The 24,527-nt window shown below is 37.1% G+C and overlaps 2 protein-coding genes across 5 annotated transcripts in view; one reads left to right on the forward strand and one right to left on the reverse strand.

Moving 5' to 3' along the window:
* On the forward strand, positions 1–18,327 carry LOC114573549 (acetyl-coenzyme A synthetase 2-like, mitochondrial). 2 transcript variants are annotated; one of them, XM_028605805.1, is made up of 14 exons: positions 1–459; positions 758–854; positions 951–1,150; positions 2,196–2,371; positions 2,959–3,111; positions 3,462–3,609; positions 4,146–4,283; positions 5,671–5,763; positions 14,821–14,933; positions 16,512–16,638; positions 17,008–17,135; positions 17,509–17,572; positions 17,666–17,787; positions 17,870–18,327. In XM_028605805.1, exons 1-14 carry the CDS (start codon positions 150–152, stop codon positions 18,038–18,040), a joined length of 2,040 nt encoding a protein of 679 aa, XP_028461606.1. In that variant the 5' UTR covers positions 1–149; the 3' UTR covers positions 18,041–18,327. The 2 variants fall into 2 exon arrangements, with proteins under 2 accessions (XP_028461606.1, XP_028461607.1); XM_028605806.1 differs by having other exon boundaries at positions 17,891–18,327.
* The window catches only part of abcd4 (ATP-binding cassette, sub-family D (ALD), member 4), a 10,650-nt gene continuing 4,229 nt past the window's right edge, over positions 18,107–24,527 (reverse strand). For all 3 annotated transcript variants that reach the window (XM_028605807.1, XM_028605808.1, XM_028605809.1), the window contains 13 exons: positions 24,202–24,252; positions 23,862–23,956; positions 23,647–23,768; positions 21,935–22,026; positions 21,548–21,637; positions 21,161–21,366; positions 20,293–20,384; positions 20,112–20,148; positions 19,648–19,697; positions 19,483–19,535; positions 19,306–19,382; positions 18,968–19,083; positions 18,107–18,726 (listed from right to left, as the gene is read on the reverse strand). In XM_028605807.1, the coding sequence (XP_028461608.1) occupies positions 18,631–18,726; positions 18,968–19,083; positions 19,306–19,382; positions 19,483–19,535; positions 19,648–19,697; positions 20,112–20,148; positions 20,293–20,384; positions 21,161–21,366; positions 21,548–21,637; positions 21,935–22,026; positions 23,647–23,768; positions 23,862–23,956; positions 24,202–24,252 (1,177 nt within the window). In that variant the 3' untranslated portion in view covers positions 18,107–18,630. The remainder of the gene's footprint in view (positions 18,727–18,967; positions 19,084–19,305; positions 19,383–19,482; positions 19,536–19,647; positions 19,698–20,111; positions 20,149–20,292; positions 20,385–21,160; positions 21,367–21,547; positions 21,638–21,934; positions 22,027–23,646; positions 23,769–23,861; positions 23,957–24,201; positions 24,253–24,527) is intronic.

Below are 24,527 nucleotides of genomic sequence, written 5' to 3' on the forward strand. Positions count from 1 at the left end.
TAACGCATCACTCCTCTAGCCCTTCCTCTCCGGAGTTTCCAAGTTTTCAACTTGAGCAAAATAACTTGCAAACGTGCGTAAAAAAAAAGCTCTAGCTAATGCTTTGCAAACATAATTTCGGATAGCACAGAATAGGCTATACTGTCATTATGTGGCTGTCTTGCGGATGCGCTTCAAAGTACGTCGTTTCTTTCAGTCGTCGTGTCTTCAAATCTTATTTCCATGTTTGGGGTCGATGGAGGTGTAACGTAGCAGCGTTGATGCCCGAGGCTGCGGGCATTGAAGGCGTCAGCGGCCACTCAGCGCTGCAGGAGTTTTCCGTCTCCAACAGCGGCAGCTTCTGGGCCGCTGCGGCGCGTCAGAGACTGAGCTGGATCAGTCCTTTCCACACGGCCCGGGACTGTGACCTGAGCCGGGGGGAAATCAAGTGGTTTGAAGGAGGAAAGCTGAATGTGTCCGGTAAGATTGTCTTTACGTTTCATTAGAGTATGACCAGTAATTTGATTTATAGACATATGCCTACGTAGATTTTGTCGTTAGAATAAACTAATCGATGCTGTCAAGTCGCACTTTCCCATGCTCCTTTTTGAGGAACACTTCTAAATAAAACACGTAGGCCTAAAGAGACTGCGAAGGCATCATTATATCAGCATCCAAAGAATATATTGAACGCACCACGCTAACGTGGCAGTCAGATAATGTAAAAATCTCTTATTTCTTTCTATATGTATCCGGTTTCTTTTATGTTCGCATGTAGTGAACTGTCTGGACCGCCACGTGCACGCCTGTCCTGAGCGGGTGGCCCTGATCTGGGAGAGAGATGAACCGGGGTCAGAGGTCAAGATCACCTACAGGTCAGCAGGTTGGATCATATAGTGTAGGCTATGTAATGTGTGTGTGATTATCCTCCTCCCTTCACGTGGCTTCATTGGTAACCTGTCTCTTTACAGGCAGTTACTGGAGATGACATGTCGCCTGGGCAACCTGCTAAGGCGGCGCGGCGTGAGGAAAGGGGACTGTGTCACCATCTACATGCCTCCATCCCCTCTGGCTGTGGCGTCCATGTTGGCCTGTGCCCGTATCGGTGCAGCACACAACGTGGTGTTTGCGGGGTTCAGTGCCGATTCGCTCGCAGAGCGAATCAGAGACGGTGAGACCGTGTGACCAGCTCATGTTTTGGTTTTTAAAGCCCGTAAATAAATATCAGCACCAAACATTCAAGCAAGTTAGCTGGTGTGAACCATGGTGTGAACATAATGTAGCATTTAGCAGCTAAAGAGCCCAACATGTTTAAGACATTTTGTGTTTGGTGTGTAGTGTATTTGGTAGCGATGCTGTAATGTTCTGTGGTGAGGAATCCGCCGACACTGTTTTCTTGAGTATAAAGGTTTATTTACATCAAAGGAATTCAGCATCAATTTACAAGCTCTAAAGAGCCTGGAGAGGACCTGTTTTCCCAATTCTCTGAAGAGTCCTCTGGCTTTCTTTGTTTGAACATGGTATATGTTCTATAATGTGTGTAACATAGATGGGGGAGGAAACAATACTTTGACCAATGGCCATCATCCTTTTGGAACCAAGCCAACAAGGGCATCCCTAATTCTAGTGATCCACTGATAACGCTTTCCAGATGTTTCCAGAGAAGTGTCCAGCGAATGTAGGCTAAAGTTCATATAAGTTTCTTTGTTACCAAAAACTTAAGACAAAGTTTATAAAAAGTCCGTTAGAAGTCCAGATACTACAGGTGGTTTGATGATAGCATCCAATACAATAAGGTTAAGTTAGTAAATTAGTTATTTTAATGTTAGTATTTCCTCAGCTACAGTATTACAATATTTGATTTTTAAGTTAGAAATTGAATTAAAAAGTAGGAAGTAAAATACAATGTTTTATTATAAATTAAACTACCCAACAATGTAATGGCCCACGAGTACAGGTGAAATTATTAGCCAATTAAACACTTGATTGACAGAACTATTTTAATTGTTTACATTTTCTAAAATGTGAGGCATTTTCTGTATTGAGTACTTTTACTTTTAATACTTTGAGTAAATTTTCCTGAAGATACTTACATACTCAAGTAACATTTTCAATGCAGGACTTTTACTTGTAACAGAGAGAGAGTGGTATTAGTGCTTTTACTTAAGTAGATGATCTGTATACTTATTCCACCACTGCATACACCACATTTTCAGCCCAGTCCAGCACCGTCATCACGGTGAACCAGGGCGTCAGAGGGGGTAAGGTCACCGAGCTGAAAAAGGCGGTGGATACGGCAGTTCAGAGCTGCCCGACAGTACAGCAGGTGCTCGTTGCCATGAGAACAGATAATCCGGTTGCCATGACAGCCAGGGACATCGTCATGGAGGAGGTGAGAGAGCAGAATGTCAATCAGAACTTGATTAAGATATGAATGCCAACAGCAGAAGACTGCACTGTCCGTGAATAAAAATAAGATTTAAAAAATGTTGACTTTAAAAATGATTAATCAAAATTGTTGGTTCATTTTGAGTCTACTAACTGATCTGAATCAGCTGATCTTTGAAATTGAAAGTTCATTCTAGGTGTTGGAAACATCAGTTGACAGAACAGTCTCACCATCAGCTCCATTAGTAGCTGTTCTTTCAGCTTTCTTCAGTCCTATCACAATATCTTCCTCAGCAGAAGAAAAATGGACATTTTAACACGTACATTTTCATGACATTTAGGCAATCTCCATCTGCTGAGCAAGATCCTGTGATACGATTGAAAGCTCCAGAAGAGCTGCTAAATGGACTTTCTGCTAGCTAATTGTTTCAGCACTAGTCTTAATCCTTACATGCCTTTATAAATGTTCTCTTCTAACATCATACAAAATGTATTACTCTTAATATACCATACTCTATATACTATTACTCTGCTGTGCTTACTGAGTCTGACTTTTAAGAAAAGGTCCTTTAAAGTCGTCATGTCATGCAGGAGATGCTGAAGGAGGATTTGGTGTGTGAGCCTGCTGCCATGGACAGTGAGGACGTCTTGTTCCTGCTTTATACATCAGGCAGCACAGGGAAGCCCAAAGGACTTGTGCACACTCAGGCTGGATACCTGCTGTATGCTGCACTCACACACAAAGTAAACATCAACCACGACCTGCGCCTGCATTGTGTAGAGCGATTTCTTATCATGAAGTCTGTAGCTACTCATTTACACCTTGGGACAGACAAAATGTGATCCATAATCCAATGAGGAAATCTCCGTCTCATTAAAGCATAGTGTAGTCTAGTTTTAGCATTAAATATTTATGTAAAGTAGTGAGTTTGAGCGATATATTTAAACGGGTATTTAGCAGTATAATAGGCAAAACAATAGTGTCTCTCAATCTGTGAACCATTATTTTCAGCAAATGTTCTTAAGATTATTATTCTGTAGATGGTTTATGTTTTTATCCAATCATCCCATCAATGTTTCCCTCTCATCACCAGTATGTCTTCAACTACTCTGATGGAGATGTGTTCGGCTGTGTGGCAGATATTGGTTGGATAACAGGACACACTTACAGTGTCTACGGGCCTCTGGCCAACGGGGGAACCACTGTCCTGTTTGAAAGCACTCCCATTTACCCCGACCCAGGTACGAGTGAACATCGGCAAACGTATGAATGTATCAGACTGGTTGTCCAAGAAAACTCTTACATGACAAAAATTTAACATACCTCCATTTGCACAGTTAACCTTCCAATCTGTCACATGTTCACCTAAGGAGATATTTATTTATCTGTTCTAATTGTGTCATTATGATGACATTTCTATGATTATGTTAATATATAATGTTATGGGTCTGTGTAAAGTATGTTGGCAGAAGTCCTCTACAGTAAGTATTCCTGTCCTTTGTCTATGAATAACTGTTTACAGTTGAACTTGGCCATGCATTCCACACTAAAATTAGGACTTCTGTATGCGCAGTCATCATGCGTGTCAGCACACACACAAAGTTATTTTCAATGAGAAACAAGAACACTAATAAGGATTAACACACACTTTGTAGTTAAAGTCTTTATTTCTCACTGCTTTACCCTAATTCCTGATTCATATTTTCAGTATCTTTTTAACACATTGTAGAATATCTATTTGGCCCATGCTAACTTTGACATGTTTTGTTGTTCACAGGAAGGTACTGGGAGATGGTTCAGAGACTTAAGATAAACCAGTTTTATGGGGCTCCCACAGCGATCCGCCTGCTGCTCAAGTACGGAGACCAGTGGGTACACAAATACGACCGCTCAACACTCAAAACTCTGGGCTCTGGTAGGCCAAACATTTTACTTAGAAACACTATTATGACAACAGCTCACCATAAAAGGAACATTTTGTTTTTACCTGGTTCTCATTTGTGAAGTGATGGCATCTCTCCATTTTATTTACATTTTCCGGTAATGTTAAGAGATTTAGAGATTTTTTATATATATATATATATATATATATATATATATTATGGATATTGATCAGCAAAATGTTACAATAATTGTAATTATGGCCACAGATAGGACCTAGATTGTAAAAAAATAAAAGGAGGGAGGAAAAGAAAAATGGATGTTTCTATGCATGTGCTAAGAATATTATTTTAAAATAAAAAAAATGAAACAAAAGCTGATGTCAGATAGGTATTTACACTAAGTGCAGCATCCATCACAGTGCATTGTATTGTTTTTGAGCAGTGATGGTTGACAGATGTAACGCCGGGATGTAATTACTTCACACTCACTATCACAGCTGTAGTCTGACTTTGTAGTGACTTTTCTCATAACAATGAGTTAGCATGCATCAAGTTCATTTATCCAAGTCAACCTGTCATGTAAACCAGATGACACTTGTCCACATCAAATACAGTATGTGTACAAACACATATGTTAAGATTCATGCTGATGGTTCACATTGTTTGTGTTGTGTACTGTAGAGTCACTATACAGATTCCGTTCCCATAAGCATACACACACGCATGTTACATACTGAAAATATATTGGAAAGTCAAGCCTGGCTGGTATGTAAACATGCCATAGCAAAGCCCAGCATGCCAGGAGATCATACACATGCACACGCACACAACCCCACCCCGACCCACCTGTTCGGTTGAATCATGAAACATATGGGTTAAAGCACAAAGCGTAACATAAAGAATGTAATTCCTCCTCCGTACAAACACAGGCATCTTGTTATATATTGTAGTGTATTTGGTAGCGATGGTGCGTTGCTGTGTGGACAGGAATCCGCTGACACTTTTTCTTGATTATAAAGGTTTATTTACATCAAAGGAATTCAGCATCAATTTACAAGCCCTGCAGAGCTCGGAGAGTGACAGCTTCCCAGATTCTCAAAAGTCACTCTGGCTTTCTTTGTTTGAACATGGTATATATTCTATAATGTGTGTAACATAGATGGGGGAGGAAACAATACTTTGACCAATGGCCATCATCCTTTTGGAACCAAGCCAACAAGGGCATCCCTAATTCTAGTGATCCACTGATAACGCTTTCCAGATGTTTCCAGAGAAGTGTCCAGCGAATGTAGGCTAAAGTTCATACGAAAAGTCCGTTAGAAGTCCAGATACTACAATATATTTTTTAAGCGCATTGTGTTGTTGTTGCTATATATATATATATATATATAAAAATTTATTGTCCTTGTCTGCGTGCAGTGGGTGAGCCCATCAACACTGAAGCGTGGGAGTGGTACCACAGAGTGGTTGGGGACGGACGCTGCCCTGTGGTGGACACCTGGTGGCAAACAGGTAACTGGGACTACTGTACACTGAAGTGTGGGATTTATAAGCTATTGCTTGTCAACACTGTCAACACTGTCACAATCAAACCACTCTCTCTGCCTTATGGTTTACCATGGTCCTATCAGTTGGCTCATTTGTCAAGTAAAAATCCCTTTAACCAGAATATTGCGAGTCAATTTAAATCTATCAAATTAGATAGATTATAAATTAAATTTATTGTGCTTAAATTGATCTTGGTTTTGTCTCATGCTGTTAGTACATTTCATTGCTTGTAAGAGTAGTTAAGTTCACAAACTCTTCCTTGAAGACAGCCACGTCTGCAGGCACTATAACGGCCGGTCAGTCAGTCTTAAAGGGGAAAGCAGTCTGCTCTGTCTCTCTAACAATAACAGTGTTACATAACACAACTGTGGTCGTGTGTGCACACATGCACAATATTACAGTACGTGGGTGTGTACATGTACAGAACATGCCGACTTTGGACACACACACACACACACACACACACACACACGGCTCCTGAATCAAAACAGATGTTTCTCTCTTAGAGTAGAACATCGGATTTCGGGAGCAGAGGCTCAAACTAAATCTGAACTTCAACCTTTTTTTTCTTAATATTGAATTAAAATGGAGTGTCACATGACCTAATGGTGGACTAGTGGGGCGAGGGGTGAGCTCTGGACAGTGTACAGCTGTTTGAACTGGATCCTTATCTAAATATTTAATTAAGTATCAAGATCTCTTTTTTTTTTTTTTTTTTTTTTTTTGGAGGGATTGGTTGGAAAAGGAAATTGTCATACTGGGGGATCTGTATCTCAGTGGCATATAGAAATCCATTGAGGATGTGGTACAGCAATTTGGAATACGTAGGTCTCAATTTTTTAGATATTTAAAACCTCGCCATCTGTTAGTGGGGATTTTTGGATCCAGTTCTTCAACCCCGAAGGCAACAGAATGTTTAGATAAGGTGTTGTTGAAATATGGAAAAGGTCATGAGGCTTCTGGATATTATTCTATGCTTATGCAGAACCTGGGGGATTGAGCCTGGTCAGCCCTCAAAAAGACATGGGAGAGGGATCTGAGTATTACACTGGATGATGAAGAGTGGGAGCGAATCTGTAGAAAAATAAAACGTATGTCATGTGATGTTAGGGTGCTCCTCATTCAGTTCAAGATTATGCATTGCTTCTATGGACTCCCTCCAGATTGTTTAGAATTGTTTGGTCTGAAAGACACACCAAATTGTTGGAAATGTAAAACCGAGGACAGCCAATTTCTTCATATCCGATGGTCCTGTGATAAGGTCCAGGAAATTTGGACCGGGATACATGATAACCTATATCGGATTGCAGGGACCCAGGTTTCATTCCGCCCAAGATTAATTGTTTTGGGAGATGGGTCAATAAGAGGGATGGATAAGCACATAAGAAGCTGGGTCCAGACTGGTTTTATTTAAAGTTAATGTTGTAAATTGTATGTTCTGTGTGCTGTTTAAAAAATACATTAATAAATTGTTAATCACAAAAACATTTTTTGAATTATAATAAAAGTCAACATTAACACCATGTACATAAATGCAGCTGGCAATAATTTCATCGCTGCTTTTGTTTTTGAAAATGCTCACATAACGCAGTTGAAGTTTGGTTACATTGTGACCGCATAGAGCCAATGTTATGACCGTAGCTGCCAAAGAGCCACATCACAAAATGGATTATGGTGATCATCTGGAGAGACTCAGATCACTCTATGTACTTCCTACTATCAGATGAGTCTCTATAGTACAGTTTGTACCCTGACCTACGAAACCCATGACAAATGTAAATTTGGTCTCCAAATTGAACATGGAGAAATAGAAAATAAAAATGTTTGCAAAATGTATAGAAACTATATACTGTATACCTTACTGACTAATACTTTACAGTGACAGTATAATTACAGTAATTGCACTGGGTGTGACACAACAAACGTGTCCTTCATCTATAGATAACCTCTGATGTCACTCCAAAAAACAAATACTAAAGTAGCTTATGATGGGATATAATGACATGTTTGTAATCAGCTGATTTTGCTAATAAAATTAATTTTGCGGATGAACACCGGACCAGACTGACACTGTGTTTCATCCTCTGTCCCTCCAAATTAGATTAAGTAATGACCAAATGGAGTTAAGATACATTAATTACCATACAAATGGCAGAAATCTATAATTAATGGATGATAATTAAACATCAGAGCATCATGAGCTTGAGTATTACAGACACAGATATGACCCAAATACCCTACTTCAGTAAAAAGGATTATATGATGTTATTTTCCTGGACCAGTGTTTCCAATTAAGACTAAGTGGCATTATTCATGAATGCCATTTGGTTGATCTGGGAGCGAGTAGCCTGTTTATAGAGAAAATTAGATTTTGATCCGCATGTTGCATCATCAGGACTAGAGAGGAAAGAGGACACAGGATGTCGTGAAAAAGAAAAAGAAATGTTACTTTTATAAATTATTTATTAAATCTTTATGATATACTATGTCTTTTTATGAAATTTTTATGACATAGTATAACTTTTTTTATGAAATGTGTATGACCTACTATACTATGGCTTTTATGACATACCTGACTATCTTATATCTATGAAGTTTTACAAGATGTTTTGACTTTTTATGAATTTTTTTATGACCTACTATACTATAATATATTATTAATGACATTGTTATGGCCTACTATCCTACGACTTTTGTATGACATACTATGAGTTTTTTGACTTCTTTCGACATTCACTGACCTTTTCCGACATACTATACTATGACTTTTTTTTGACACACCATATAACGTTTATAACGTTTATCGACATGCTATTCTATGATTTTTTACGACTTAATATACTTAGATTTTTTTATGACTGTGTTTGAACTACTGTACTATGACTTTTCTGTGACGTTTCAACATACTACACTGACTTTTTTCGACATACTATACTATGACTTTTTTATTACTTTTCTTTCGACATAATACACTGACCTTTTTTGTCATACTATACTATTTTTTTATTACTTTTTCAACATACTATACTATGACTTTTTCGTTTTTTTGACATACTTTTTTTCCACATGCTATACTGACTTTTTTTCGACATAGTACTGACTTTTTTCAACAGTATTTTTCGACATACTATAATATGACTTTTTTCGACATATTACACAATGAATTGTTTCCAATGTACTGTACTATGACTTTTTGACATACTATACTGACTTTTTTGACATCTATACTATGAATTTTTTCGACATACTATGACAGAGTTTTTTTACACACTACAGTATGCTGTAACTTTTTAATGACTTTTCGACATACTATACTATGATTTTTTTTTTATGATTTGTTACGACATACTAAATGATGACTCTTTTCGACATACTAATACTATAACGTGTTTGACATATACTATGACTTTTAAATTACTTTTTTTCGACATACCATACTATGACTTTTTTATGACCTGTTACACATACTATACTATGACTTTTTATGACCTACTATACTGTGACTTTTCTGTACTATGACTTCTTTAAATCTTTTTTCGACATACTATACTATGACTTTTTCGTGACTTTTTACGACATACTATACTATGACATTTTTTTTTACTCTTTTCCGACTGACCATACTGACATTTCTTCAACATACTATGACTTTTTTTGACATACCATATTTTTTTGACTTTTTTTCGACATGCTATAATATGATTTTTTTTTTATGACTTGTCACGACATACTATACTTTTTTCGACATACCTTTTTATGATTTTTTACGACATACTTTAGTGATTGTTTTGTCTTTTTTGACATACTTTACTAAGCTATATTTTTTTTCAGAATCACTACAGATAAGGGAGAAACTCCAAAAAAAAAAAACTTTAATGGCCAGTGTACAGTATAGTCAACATAATGGAACAATAGTATAGACAATTCATATGACAAAGTATACATAAATTGTAAACTTTTGAATAAAATGCATCCCCAGAGCACCTTCTGGATGTTGCCAAACATGTCTGCAAAACATATGTAGAATTGTCTTTCTTCTAAATATTAGTTGTGCTTTATGTGGTTGATGTTGGACGGTAATGGCATGTGGCTATGAGTTCCTCATCAGGATCGGGAAAACAAATTTCCAGTCTTCTTCCGACTCTGGCATTCTGTGGCCAGTGTGCAGGCATCGAACGGTGAGCTGGATGGCCTCTGTTGGTTTCCAGCAGGATTTTTGGAGCTATGGGGTCCTTTCGCTGAGACTTGGCTGGATCCTTGAGTGGCGTTGCCATTCGTTTGGGAGACTCTTTTTCTGTGTGCCGATCTGACAGCCACATTCTGCTTCATAATGAATCATGCACAAGTTGAAAAAGCTGAGGAGATAACATTTCACTGGAATTGTATATGTGACAAATATTATTGATTGATGATTAAAAAAAAAAATCATTGTATAGTGTCATAAAAGACGTCAAAAGTCATAGTATTTCAAAAAAAGTCTGGGTATAGTACGTTGAAAAAATTCATAGTATAGTATGTTGAAAAAAAGCCATAGTATAGCATGTCGAAAAAATTTAAAAAAATTCATAGTATAGTATGTCGAAAAAAGAAAAAAAAAGCCATAGTATAGCATGTCGAAAAAAGTGGAAAAAAAAGTCATAGTATAGTATGTTGAAAAAGTCATAAAACCTCATAGTATAGTATGTTGAAAAAATTCATAGTATAGTATGTCGGAAAAAATCACAAACAGTCATAGTATAGTATGTCGAAAAAAAGTCATAGTTTAATATGTTGAAAAAAGTGGAAAAAAGTTAGTATAGTATGTCGAAAAAAGAGAAAAAAAGCCATAGTATAGCATGTCGAAAAAAGTGGAAAAAAAGTCATAGTATAGTATGTTGAAAAAGTCATAAAACCTCATAGTATAGTATGTTGAAAAAATTCATAGTATAGTATGTCGGAAAAAATCACAAAAAGTCATAGTATAGTATGTCGAAAAAAAGTCATAGTTTAATATGTTGAAAAAAGTGGAAAAAAGTTAGTATTGTATGTCGAAAAAGTAATATTGTATGTCAAAAAGTCATAGTATAGTATGTGGAAAAAAAGTCATAGTATGTCAAAAATATTCATAGTATAGTATGTTGAAAAAGTAGAAAAAAGTCATAGTATAGTATGTGGAAAAAAGTCATAGTATGTCAAAAATATTCATAGTATAGTATGTCGAAAAAGTGGGGAAAGAAAAGTCAGTATAGTATGTTGAAAGAAATCACAAAAAGTCATAGTATTGTATGTCGAAAAAAGTCATAGTATAATATGTCGAAAAAAGAGAAAAAATCCTAGTATAATATGTCGAAAAAAGAGAAAAAGTCATAGTATAGCATGTTGCAAAATTTGAAAAAATGTCATAGTATAGTATGTCGAAAAAAGAGAAAAAAAAGTCATAGTATTGTATGTCGAAAAAAGAGAAAAAGAAGTCCTAGTATAGCATGTTGCAAAATTTGAAAAAATGTCATAGTATGTCGAAAAAAGTCATAGTATAGTACGTCGAAAAAGTCATAGTATAGTATGTCGAAAAAATCATAGTATAGTATGTCGGAAAAAACCCAAAAAGTCATAGTATAGCATGTCGAAAAAAAGTCATAAAGTCATAGTATAGTATGTTGAAAAAAGTTATAGTATAGTATGTGGAAAAATAAATCCCAAAAAGTCATAGTATAGTATGTCAAAAAAAGTCATATATTAGTCGAAAAAAGTCACAGTATAGTATGTTGAAAAAAATCACAAAAAGTCATAGTACAGTATGTACAGTACAGGCCAAAAGTTTGGACACACCTCATTCAATGCGTTTCCTTTATTTTCATGACTATTTACATTGTAGATTCTCACTGAAGGCATCAAAACTATGAATGAACTCATGTGGAATTATGTACTTAATAAAAAAGTGTGAAATAACTGAAAACCTGTCTTATATTTTAGATTCCTCAAAGTAGCCACCCTTTGCTTTTTTCATAGCGCTGCAAACCCTTGGTGTTCTCTCAATGAGCTTCATGAGAATCTACAATGTAAATAGTCATGAAAATAAAGAAAATGCATTGAATGAGAAGGTGTGTCCAAACATTTGGCCTGTACTGTATAGTATGTCGAAAAAAGTCAGTATAGTATGTCGAAAAAAGTCATAGTATGTCGAATAAAAAAATCACAAAAAGTCATAGTATAGTATGTTGAAAAAAAGTCAGTCATAGTATAATATGTTGAAAAAAAGTCAGTATTGTACGTCGAAAAAGTAGAAAAAAAGTCATAGTATAGTATGTGGAAAAAAATCACAAAAAGTCATAGTATGTCAAAAAAAGAAAAAAAGAAGTCATAGTATAGCATGTTGCAAAATTTGAAAAAAAGTCATAGTATTGTATGTCAAAAAAGTCATAGTATAGTATGTCGAAAAAGTCATAGTATAACATGTTGAAAAAAAGTCATAAAGTCATAGCATAGTATGTTGAAAAAGTGGAAAAAAGTCAGTATTGTATGTCAAAAAAGTAGAAAAAGTCATATTCAATAAAGTCAATATAGTAGGTCGAAAAATATCACAAAAAGTCATAGTATAGTATGTCGAAAAAAGTCATATTAGTCGAAAAAAGTCACAGTATAGTATGTTGAAAAAAATCACAAAGTCATAGTATGTATATAGTATGTTGAAAAAAATCAGTATAGTATGTCGAAAAAAGTCATAGTATAGTATGTTGAATAATGTCGAAAAAATTCATAGTATGTCTGTCTAAAAACAAAAAGTAATAGTATAGTATGTCAAAAGTGGAAAAAAGTCACAGTATGTCAAAAAATGTCATAGTGTAGTATGTTGAAAAGTTTAAAAAAAATTGTTTAATAGTATGTTGAAAAACATAGTATGTCGTAAAAAGGCAGTGTAGGAAGTCGAAAAGTCATAGTATAGCATGTTGAAAAATGTCATAAAAAGTCATATTATAGTATGTTAAAAAAGTCAGTATAGTATGTCAAAAAAGTCATAGTATGTTAAAAAAGTCATTATAGTATGTCAAAAAAAAGTCATAGTATAGCATGTTGAAAAATGTCATAAAAAGTCATATTATAGTATGTTAAAAAAGTCAGTATAGTATGTCAAAAAAGTCATAGTATGTTAAAAAAGTCATTATAGTATGTCAAAAAAAAGTCATAGTATAGTATGTTGAAAAAAATCACAAAAAGTCATAGTATAGTATGTTGAAAAAGTCATAAAGTCATAGCATGCGGAAAAAAAGTCATAGTATTGTATGTCGAAAAAAGTCATAGTATATGTCGAAAAAATATAGTATATATATATATAAGTATATATCATGTTGCAAAATTTGAAAAAAAATGTCATAGTATGTCAAAAAGTCATAGTATAGTATGTCGAAAAAAAGTCATAATATTGTATGTTGAAAAAAGAGAAAAAGAAGTCCTAGTATAGTATGTTGCAAAATTTGAAAAAATGTCATAGTATGTCAAAAAGTCATAGTATAGTATGTCGGAAAAAAATCACAAAAAGTCATAGTATTGTATGTCGAAAAAAGTCATAGTATATGTCGAAAAAAGAGAAAAATATAGTATGTATATATATATAAGTATATAGCATGTTGCAAAATTTGAAAAAAATGTCATAGTATGTCAAAAAGTCATAGTATAGTATGTCAAAAAAAAGTCATAATATTGTATGTTGAAAAAAGAGAAAAAGAAGTCCTAGTATAGTATGTTGCAAAATTTGAAAAAATGTCATAGTATGTCAAAAAGTCATAGTATAGTATGTCGGAAAAAAATCACAAAAAGTCATAGTATTGTATGTCGAAAAAAGTCATAGTATATGTCGAAAAAAGAGAAAAATATAGTATGTATATATATATATATAAGTATATAGCATGTTGCAAAATTTGAAAAAAATGTCATAGTATGTCAAAAAGTCAAAGTATAGTATGTCGAAAAAAAGTCATAGTATTGTATGTTGAAAAAAGAGAAAAAGAAGTCCTAGTATAGCATGTTGCAAAATTTGAAAAAATGTCATAGTATGTCAAAAAGTCATAGTATAGTATGTCGGAAAAAAATCACAAAAAGTCATAGTATAGCATGTCGAAAAAAAGTCAAAGTCATAGTATAATATGTTGAAAAAAGTGGAAAAAGTCAGTATTGTATGTCGAAAAAGTGGAAAAAAAGTCATAGTATAGTATGTGGAAAAAAGTCAATATAGTAGGTCGAAAAATATCACAAAAGTCATAGTATAGTATGTCGAAAAAAAGTCATAGTATTGTATGTCGAAAAAAGTCATAGTATAATGGCGAAAAAAGAGAAAAATAAGTCATAGTATAGCATGTTGCAAAATCTGAAAAAATGTCATAGTCAAACTATCCTAGTATAGTTTGCCATAAAGTCAGTCCTAGTATAGTATGGCAGTAAACGGTTGATTCGAACAAGATTCCAGTTGCTAATGCTATTGTGGGATCATCTGTTGTGTCCTACTTTATAACCGTTGCCCTCTGCTGTTTCCGGCACTGTTGCCACCAACACCAACAAGCGGATTACCAGGGTCCCTGAGGTCCATGCAAACCTAATTTAATTTAGTTAGTATGTATGTAATCTACAGCTGTAGCAATGAGAAGGGCTTATGCTAGATTTACAAACTGTTAGTTGGCTCTGTCATTTATATTTTTCTCCTGTCCCTTTCATTTTACTTTTTCGTCTTTGCTTAGACGCATCTTCATTGCTTTTAAAAAATAGTGATTTGCAGTTTTGTATGTCCGCTCAGGTCACTCTGAATCCGTATTCCTGATATACCAATTCTTCTGACATTTAATTGAATTTAAGATGTCCATCTTCAGGAGGAACCAATAGGCTCAAGGCCACAGACAGAGTAGGGAAGTCAGAAGTGTTTTGTTTTTATTTATTTATTTTAAATTGAAAAGTTAGATAAATTGACCAGTTTTGGTCTTTTTACATTATTTGTTGACAGTAAATAGAATAACAGCAGATTTATAATCTGCCTTGTTGGCTCTGTGTTCTCAGAGACAGGTGGCATCTGCATCACCCCAAGGCCATCAGAACCAGACGCAGAGATTGTCCCAGGAATGGCTATGAGACCTTTCTTTGGCATTAAGCCCGTGCTCATGGACACTAAGGTATTGTGTGTGTGTGTGTGTGTGTGTGTGTGTGGTGGGGGCTGGGAACAGCCCAGAGGGAGGGTCAGATTAGGATTATAAAATAGTCACCAGCTGTGTCACTTTTGATACCCACCCTGCTCCCACCCTTCACACCCACTGTGCGTGCCAAACTCTCCATTAAAATCTGTTGTACTACTTTGTGGCTTTTGCAGTTGCTTTTGAAATCCACAGATTGTGCAGACAGTTGGAGTGGTGTCTTTGAGCTCATCTCTCTTCCTCTCCAGTAAAAAAAAAACAACTGCATTTTAAGAGCTTTAATTTTCACAGGATTTAATTAATGTGGCACTCTAATTAGCTTGTTTTCTGCAATCTTTTTGAGCAATATTCTGTAAATTTTGTTTGTCTTGTACTTGTTAGATTAATCACCGGTCTCACTGATCATTTCAAGTGGCTATATGCAACTTTTAGTTTGTGTTGATTCTAGCGGCCACTTTATACAAAAGCGGTAGTGTTTTTACCACACCTGCTGTCGTAAAGGTCTTTCTTTACGGTGCTGTATTGCCCACTTTATTACCGAGTCAGCGTTATGGAGAGGTCATATAGTCACAATGAATGTTTTGCTCAGACAGAAAATCATTCATTTACAATAAGAGAATATGTTACAGATGCATCCTTGCATTTTAAGTGTTGCATACAGTAGCCTACTTTGGATTTATCGTGAGCTAAACCGGGTATCACTGTCACTGTGTCACAAGCCAAAGCATTAAGAGTTTGTTGTAGCAACCAGTAGTAACTTAGATTAATATATATGATATAATATGAAACCCGCTTTACACAAGTAACGTTACAGGGGCACAAGGGAAAAGAAAATAGGCCAACGCAAACACGGACTAAAAGGAATAAAAACGTCTGCGCTAAATGGAAAGGGGACGTAATTTAATGTAGGTTACTGACGTACAACCACATTGCGTATTGTAAAGTTATTTTAGGAATTAAATAGACACATTACATACCTGAGGACCAATTTTGGCTGGGTTTTGAATCATTTGCAATCCTCTAATTATCTGTTAAAAGCCGACCGAAGTTGACTCACATTATCGCCCGTTGTCTTTCACTTTTAGCTTTTAGTTGTTCTCCATTTAATTTCCTCATTTTCTGTGATGGTCCTGCCCCAGTATTAGCCATAACTACAACAGATAACTTCTAAAATAACATTAAAATACAATTAGGCCTACAGTATATAAAGAAATCTCCTGCTTCCTTTTACCTGGCTCAGCTGCAAAAGAAATCTGTGACCCACCAGAATGTGTTACTGTAGCAACGTCTACTTCGCGGGGGAAAATCGGACCAGGCAGAGGCCTTACTAAAAACTATATAAAAATAGCGTTCTTTTCACGGTTAGTCTCGTTTGCTGTTACAGGTAATTTAAACCATTGTAAATTACAGAGCTTCAGAAACATCAAAAAGTTACATATAGTCACTTTAATGCTGGAAATGACATGCACAATGTCAGAGTCTAATATGACTTATTACTCCGTCATTTTGTTCTTGTTTCTTGCGTTTACATTTATCAGTTGTTTTGTTTTGTTTTTTCAGGGAAAAGTGCTGACTTCCAACGACACATCTGGAGCTCTGTGTATAGCTCAGCCTTGGCCTGGTATGGCCCGATCCATTCATAACAACCACCAGAGATTTATTGAGACCTACTGTCAGCCTTATCCTGGTACAGTACGATGGGTCTCTAATTTTAACTGTTTATTGATCCCCAGTGGGGAAAATTGTAAGATTTACACTCTGTTTTTGAAATCACTACACACACACAGATGTCCGAGTGAGTGGGCTGCCAGTTCTAGACCTGAGTGGTTGGGGGGTATGGTGCCTTGCTCAAGAGGCAGCCCAGGAGGTGAACTGGCATCCCTCCAGCTACCAATCCACACTCTGTACTTTGGTCTGTACTGGGACTTGAACCGGCAACCCTCCAGTTCCCAACCCAACTCCCTATGGACTGAGCTACTGCTACTGCCCAGTCTCTAGTTGTTTTTTTTTTTTTGGCGAAAACAAAACATCTCACTCTCTGTCTTTGTGCCAATAGGTTACTTCTTTACTGGCGATGGCGCCTATCGCTCTAAGGAGGGGTATTACCAGATCACTGGGCGCCTTGATGATGTCATTAACGTATCCGGTCACAGGATTGGGACGGCAGAGATAGAGGATGTGGTGGTAAGGTCAATCCATGATTAACAAGTTACTTTAAAGTCTTTGAACATTCCATTCATAAACATTTGTATAATGGTAACCTACTAACGTTTGTCTAGAAGATCATACTAACTTTAGCTTATTAGCATGCTATGAAAGCATTCATCTCAGACTTTTGCTCAAACTTACAGTAGTTCTACATGTGTCCTGTCTACCTGTTGCACAAGTGGCAATTTTGACTTTTTGGTGACTCTATATAAAAACAGAACAAAAGTGGACATCTTTGAGCGGGGTTAAAGTATTGCCAATTTAGGTACTTTCTCCAATGTTTAAGAGACATTTATGGTTTTTAGCAGTTACATATTTCAGATGATTCTGAATGTGATTTCCATAACAGAATCAATACTCTGCAGTGGCTGAGTCTGCTATCATAGGATACCCACATAACATCAAAGGACAAGGTTAGCACTTTACCTTTTTCCAGTGTTAAGAGTCAAAAAAAATTTCCCACTTAGAATGCCGATCATAGTAAAGACTTCTCTCGGTGTCCTCAGGTGTGTATGCCTTCGTGGTGCTAAAAAAGGGTGTGAAGGTTCAAGAGGAGGAACTGTCTCGGAAGCTAAACAACATGGTATCGAAAAAGATCGCCAAGTACGCCTGTCCAGACTTCATCCAGGTAATTCTGTCTCACTGACTTTAAATTGCAAAGAGATATTTTAGACAAAAGTTTACTTAGTCACATTATGTCATTCTCACAGTTCGTCCATCGGCTGCCGAAGACCCGCTCAGGTAAGATAATGCGCCGGGTGCTGCGGAAAGTGGTGGAGCGAGACTTGGACGGGTTGGGTGACCTCAGCACGCTGGATGATCCTGCAGCAGTTGAAGAGATCATCCAAGGCCACCGTGAGCTCTGTAGTAAACAACTGTGATCGTGTGTTTTCTGAAAACATTGTCATCTGAAAAAAGGAATATGAAAGTGATGCTTGCACTCCAAATATTACAAATATTCTTTGTTTTTATTGTACATATGACATTTTTATGAGATCAGGTAAACAACTCTTTACTAACTATGCATGAACCACAGATGTACTCTGCTCTTAATAGGCGTTACAAAGAGCTGAGAACATTGCGTTTATTACAAAATTGGAACCAATATTCCCAATGTAATGATTGTAAACACAATACAATAAACAAATGTAAAGGCCCTTAAGACTTACTGAATCTAAAGTGTCTTTTTTTCCCTCCTGATTTGTTGTCATGATAGTTGAATTTACAGTTACAGAGCCAGCCAAACCATTCCTTTGGCAAAGTATTTGGGTCCAGAACATTTTAGTTGAGCTCTGCCTCAATGTCCATGAATACATACAAACTGGATGAGTACAGTTGTTCTGGGTTTTAAAGTACGTGTTGAAGGAGCACTTGAGTGTTACTAACTGAGGAATTCAGAAGTGTTTTCTATCCTTGTCTCCCACACTGATGTGCCATGCATGTCCAGGATTTCAAAGAGATGACTCTCCAGTCATGTGGCTTCTTCTCTGAGACTCCCACTTCCACCTTTTAACTTGGTCAACTCCCACAGGCCTCCTCCACACAGTTTCAACTGGACGTCATGGTACTGTGAGAAACAAAAAGCCAGAGTTAATATCCTAGATTTAAAAACATTTAAGAACAAAGCAAGAGGAGGCATGTGCTAAAATGTAAGAAAATTGACGTATTGAAACCAAATAATTGTGGACTGACAAAAAAGCACCAGCTTAACTTTGTGGACAGATGTTGGATGTGTTGATTATTAATTTTCCTAGCATTTAGCAGGATTGGGTATATAGCGGTCAGGATACATGTGTGTTCAAGTCTACCTTCTCCAGGCTGCTGCGGTGTCCCAGACTGATTAAAGTCATGCCGAGCTGTTTACAGGTTCTGTACAGCTGTGCTTCTGCCTCCTCCGTCAGAGCACTGGTGGCCTCATCCAACACTGCAACAAAGAAATGTTGTTTGAGAAAGCTCCAGTCACGGTCACCTCTTAACGCAGAGGACAGGATGAAAACATGCACATTTTTTACATCTAAAAAGCTAAATTTAGTGTTGCATCAAAGACAGTGGGCGAGGCTAGCTCCTCTGAAGCTGTGTCAGACTCACTAAAAGTTTTGATTTCTTACATGCTTTCATGAATACATTACAGAAATCCAGAACATACCTGCATATTTGGGCTGCAGGTAGAAGAGTCGTGCAAAGGAGAGACGCTGCATTTCACCTGGAGACAGAACATCATACCTGCAAAGAAAAAACGAGTTCAGAGTCTGCATCATTTTGTGGCACATTTTAAGAAGTTTCGACACGTGTTGTTGGTTTTTCCTCTTGTATTTTCTCTCACCAGCTCCAATCCACCTTCTCATCCAGCCCACCTGTCCGCTTTAGGAGACTGGACTGGAGCACAGATAAAAGTTTGATTCGGGATGAGTGTATGTTCAAAAATGAACTGGTAGAATAAACAAGCAAAATTTAATTAAAATTTTAGTTTAAAATAGGACAAACTCACCACTCCTGCTAGTTCCAAGAATTGAATAATTCGGTCATCGTCCACTGACCCTGAAGAAAGCACACTCACATGAATATCACTAACACAGATGACCAATTACTTCAGTCAATGCAGGCAGCAGCATCAACACAAAGTTACAAGGGAAAATCAAGAGCAGAGTTAAGATGGATATAAATATACATGTTGCACCTACACACAATCACCATCTTACACTGATCTACTGTATTAATGGTATTATTGTACTGATGTATTATTAATGACCTGCTTTAATCAAACAACATATTGCTGTCAGGAAACATTGGCTTTTAGTGTATTAAACATGTTTACTTATGTGCTTTCATTTAATATTCAATTAGTTTTTTTTGCTACAACAACCAACTGTGATTAAATGACTTAACATCTATAGTCTTTGAGTGCTGCACTGCTAAACAGTTTAATATAGAGTTTAGTCTGACATCTGATACCTGATGCAGGGTAAATATCCTTCAGTGGGTAGATCACCTGTTGGAGAAGAGCGTTCCAGTTCATTCTGTTGGTAAACTTGCAACAACCATTGCATCTATACACATATATTTATCATTTTCACAAGTTAGAGGCTCTATAGAGAAACAACCCTTGAAGAAAAAAGACAGAAGAGAGAGCGACCTGTTCACGCAGTGTGCCATCAGTCAGGTAAGGTTTCTGTGGCAGAAAGAGGGTTCCTCTGGGCCCGAAACATGTGGTCATCTGGACAAAACCTGAGGAAAAGAAATACAAAAATGGACAGAGACAGACAGTGTCAAGAAGCTACTAATGTGGGCCGATATCTAATATTTCTATTGTAAAAAAAACAAAAAACAAATACAGTATGAATAACTAAACAAAAGCAGTGCTACCCTCTGCCCTTCTCCTAAGCTGTACAGAAAACAAACTAGATCACATATAGATTTCTCTCCTCCTATCTTGCCATAAACACAGATCCAGGATCTGTAGAAAGACAGTTTCGTATCCCTATGCTCTATAATATGCCTCAATACAAATCTCACGCCACTGTGTCCAGGGGCTATTTTCAAACATATTCCTGCGTCGTTTATTGTTTTAAGGTATAGGCCGTGATACAAATTTGTATTTAACTAATCAAAACAGGGAAGAGAGCATGACCACATAATGTGTACTTGAATCAAAGTAAAAATATGCTATAGTAGATATAATATAAAGTGTAAAGTGCCCACAACACTGAGGGTCTCCAAATACTTTTTAACTATAGAATATGTATAAACAATTTCTTCTCATAAGCTTCAAGTAACAAAACTATAATAATAATTTGTAAATTTGTCACTTTTTATTATTGGTATGCATCTTCTGTCCAGCTCTTGAAAATAATTAAGGACATTCTTCCTCAAATCATATTTCTAAATCCATACAACAATTCCAGTCAGGGGTTATTATTCCAACCATAACTGGTCAGCACTCAAGAGCCACCACACCATTTCATTAAGCCCTTCCTGCTATAACAGTCTCATTGCTCTCTCACCGCTGTGTGCCTCCCAGAGTCGGTTGAGGACCCTCAGTAGTGACGTCTTGCCGGTTCCGGTGTTCCCCACCACCAGTAGATGTGTTCCCTGGCTGATTTTCAGACTCAAATCCTCCACCAGCAGCTCATCTGAGTAAGGAGATTTGTATGAAAGATGGTCCAGGATGAAGGCAGTGTCCACAGGGCCTGCATGGACGTTGAAGTCACTGTGTGGAGAAACAAGCACAGCACGAGCACGTCATATTTGTCATCTTCTTTTGCTCTGTATTTGTCTTGTTTGTTTTTTTAAATCTGATCTAATTTTAGCAATATGTCTCTTAACATACTTACATCTGTGCTTTATTGCAACAGATTTATGTAGATTCATGTAAAAGTGCTCAAACAAACCTGTCAAAGTCGTAGCTTTCCCCTGATGCTGGGTCATAGTCACACTGCTCACGTAGGATGTCATCCATCACCTCCCTCAGCTCCCCAATCCTGACCACACACACACACACACACACACACACACACACACACACACACACACACACACACACACACACACACACACACACACACACACACACACACACACACACACACACACACACACACACACACACACACACACACACACACACACACACACACACACACACACACACACACACACACACACACACACACACACACACACACACACACACACACACGATAGAAAGGTGGATGGCATCAAACACTGCTGTCATCATCTGTCTTCCAGGAAGCGAATGTAAGTATGCAGTGTGATACCTGTGGGTGTATCCAGCCACATCTGACAGAGTGGTTGACAGGTCTATTAGCTGCGTGAAGCCATTTATCAAGTAGATGCACACAAAGGCGTTCTGAATATGAACAAGGAGAGGGAGAAACAAAGACTAAATAAGAGACAAGATTATTAAAATAACAGTGTTTGAACACAGAACAAAAGGCAGGAACAACGAGGCACATTGACCGACAGGACTGAAAAGAGACATCTTTTAAAGAATTAAATACTGGCTGATAATACTAAAATGTGCTACATGTGGTTGAGACAGCTCTGAAGCTACAGCAATACTTCTTACAACCGGCATTCAAGCTCAGAATGAATGTTTTATCAGGAGAAAGCTTTTGCTGCCACCTAGTGGTTAAATTAGCCAAACATTCACATTCAGCCAGCTACATGTATTCTGTAATGGCAAACCTTTCACACCCTCTACCATGTCTCAACTAAACTATGTGAGCAACATTCACACTTGATGACACATTGATTGTTTTTTTTCCCCTCTCTGGCTACATTTTTAAAGGTTCATATTTTTGTACGTGCGTGAAGAAAGATGCCTTTCTTAAAAAGAAACACGCCGACTTATTGGGACTTTAGCTTATTCACCGTATCCCCCAGAGTTAGATAAGTCCATACACACTCTCTGCTCCTCACCACGGCGCTTCTCAGGTGCTGCAAGCAAATCACTCCACCCAAGTAGCAGAAGTAGCAGTGGTTCGCCTTTCTGAGAATTAGTTCCCAGTATGTATACGGTTAGAAGATGGCTGTGTCTCATGTGACCTTGTTATTTGTACACGCTGTGACTATATAAATCACAACATGTAAATAGGAAAATGTTGGCGTTATTTTGTCACTTATTGGGAGCAATAGGTTAGATGGAGCCGGTTACCTCCAGGATCTGTGCTAAGCTAGGCTAGCGGTGGGGGCGTCAGACAGAGTTACGACTAGCTAACTCTGGGGGTTACTGTGAATAAGCTAAAGTCCCAATAAGTCGGTGTGTTCCTTTAAAGCAGGCATCTTCAACAGGGGGTCCCTCCGAGTCACTCCAGGGGGGCCTCCAAATTATTGTTAATTTTTGAAAGTTTTTTCAAAAATTAAAAAGTCTTAACATGATTCCAACATATTATTAGCAACTATAAATCCCCACTGATGATAGGCTTACTGGCCAATAGTTAATGTAGTCACGAAGGTAGCCATCCATAGATACAGTTCATCCCAAAGGATTGACTGTTTCACATTTGTGTTTAACATTAAAACATGATTCATAAAATCATGCCAACAATTATTAGGCTATTTGAATAGCTTAGTATTCTATGCTGCCCTAAAAGTTATTGTAGGACCAGATTAATATGCAACTTCATTTTATACAATATATGTAGTAGGGGGTCCCTGATCCGTCTCTCTTTCAGTTAAGGGGTCCTTGGCTTAAAAAACGTTAAAGTCCTGCTTTAAAGCAACACTAAATAACTTTTCCCGCTTCAGGCACCCTACAGGTTAGAAGCGGAATTGTCCATTACATTACATTATGCAAGTTTGCCAGATTGGGTAGCGGATCTGTAGTTTGAATGAACTGGACAATGTAATGTAATGGACAATTCCGCTTCCAACCTGTAGGGGGACTGAAGAAAGGAAAAGTTATTTAGTGTTGCTTTAAGAACTACACATTCTGAGAAGTAGGGAGAGGAATAGAATACATGCTTACCTTACTGATGAGTGCACTGAGCTCACCAGGAGTGAGACCATCATAGATACCAGTAAAGATGGGAATGGCAATTATAATGTAGCTAAGGAAACCTCCAACGTAGTCAAAGGTGTTTACCCCGACTGAGAGAGGAGAGGTCAGAGGTTAACAAGTTTAATCAAAGCAATCAATGAAAGGTATGAGTCAGTGAGTGAGGGTGTGTAGGATGTTCTTACTGTAAAGCCAGAGTTCTTTGTTTATTAGACTCTTCTGAGTTTGTAACAGAGCCTGCAGTCTGCGGTCAGTCCTCATGTGCTCCACTTTACCGGCTCTAAAAACACACACAGCAGCATATTTTTCAAACCTGCTTTAACTGTGTGATCGCTGTGATTTGGTGTGTGTGAACGATTCAGATAGTGCCAGATACAGTTTTTTTTAAATCACAGAAAAGTACACAAAGTACAGTTTCTATGTAAGTTATACAATTATGATTGTCTAAACTTTCTGGAAAATCTGTTTCCATTTCATGAATATGTACAGGCTTACCCTGGTATACAAATCATGTTTGTGCCTCACCTGTAAAAAGCTGCAGACTCTGCATTGACACGGATCTGCATGTGCTTGAATCTGAAGATACAAATACATACTACTGAAAAAAAATGTTTTTACTTTCAAGCAACACAATTTAAGATGTTTTATATATTTAACTGTTCCCTGGTCAGCACAAAATGTGATTGTTTAACTTGTGACAGATTACAATTCTTCTCTCATAGCTGACGCATATCCTGTGTTATTTCCTTCTAAGCAAAAGGCACTGGGCCAAAGTCCACAGATGCTTCCTCTGCTTCCTCTCTAAACACTGAAAGGATTTGCACCAAATAAAGCTGGCAAAATACCTGTTG

This window comes from Perca flavescens, chromosome 18 (assembly GCF_004354835.1).
Source record: "Perca flavescens isolate YP-PL-M2 chromosome 18, PFLA_1.0, whole genome shotgun sequence".
In the NCBI taxonomy this organism is placed as follows: domain Eukaryota; kingdom Metazoa; phylum Chordata; class Actinopteri; order Perciformes; family Percidae; genus Perca; species Perca flavescens.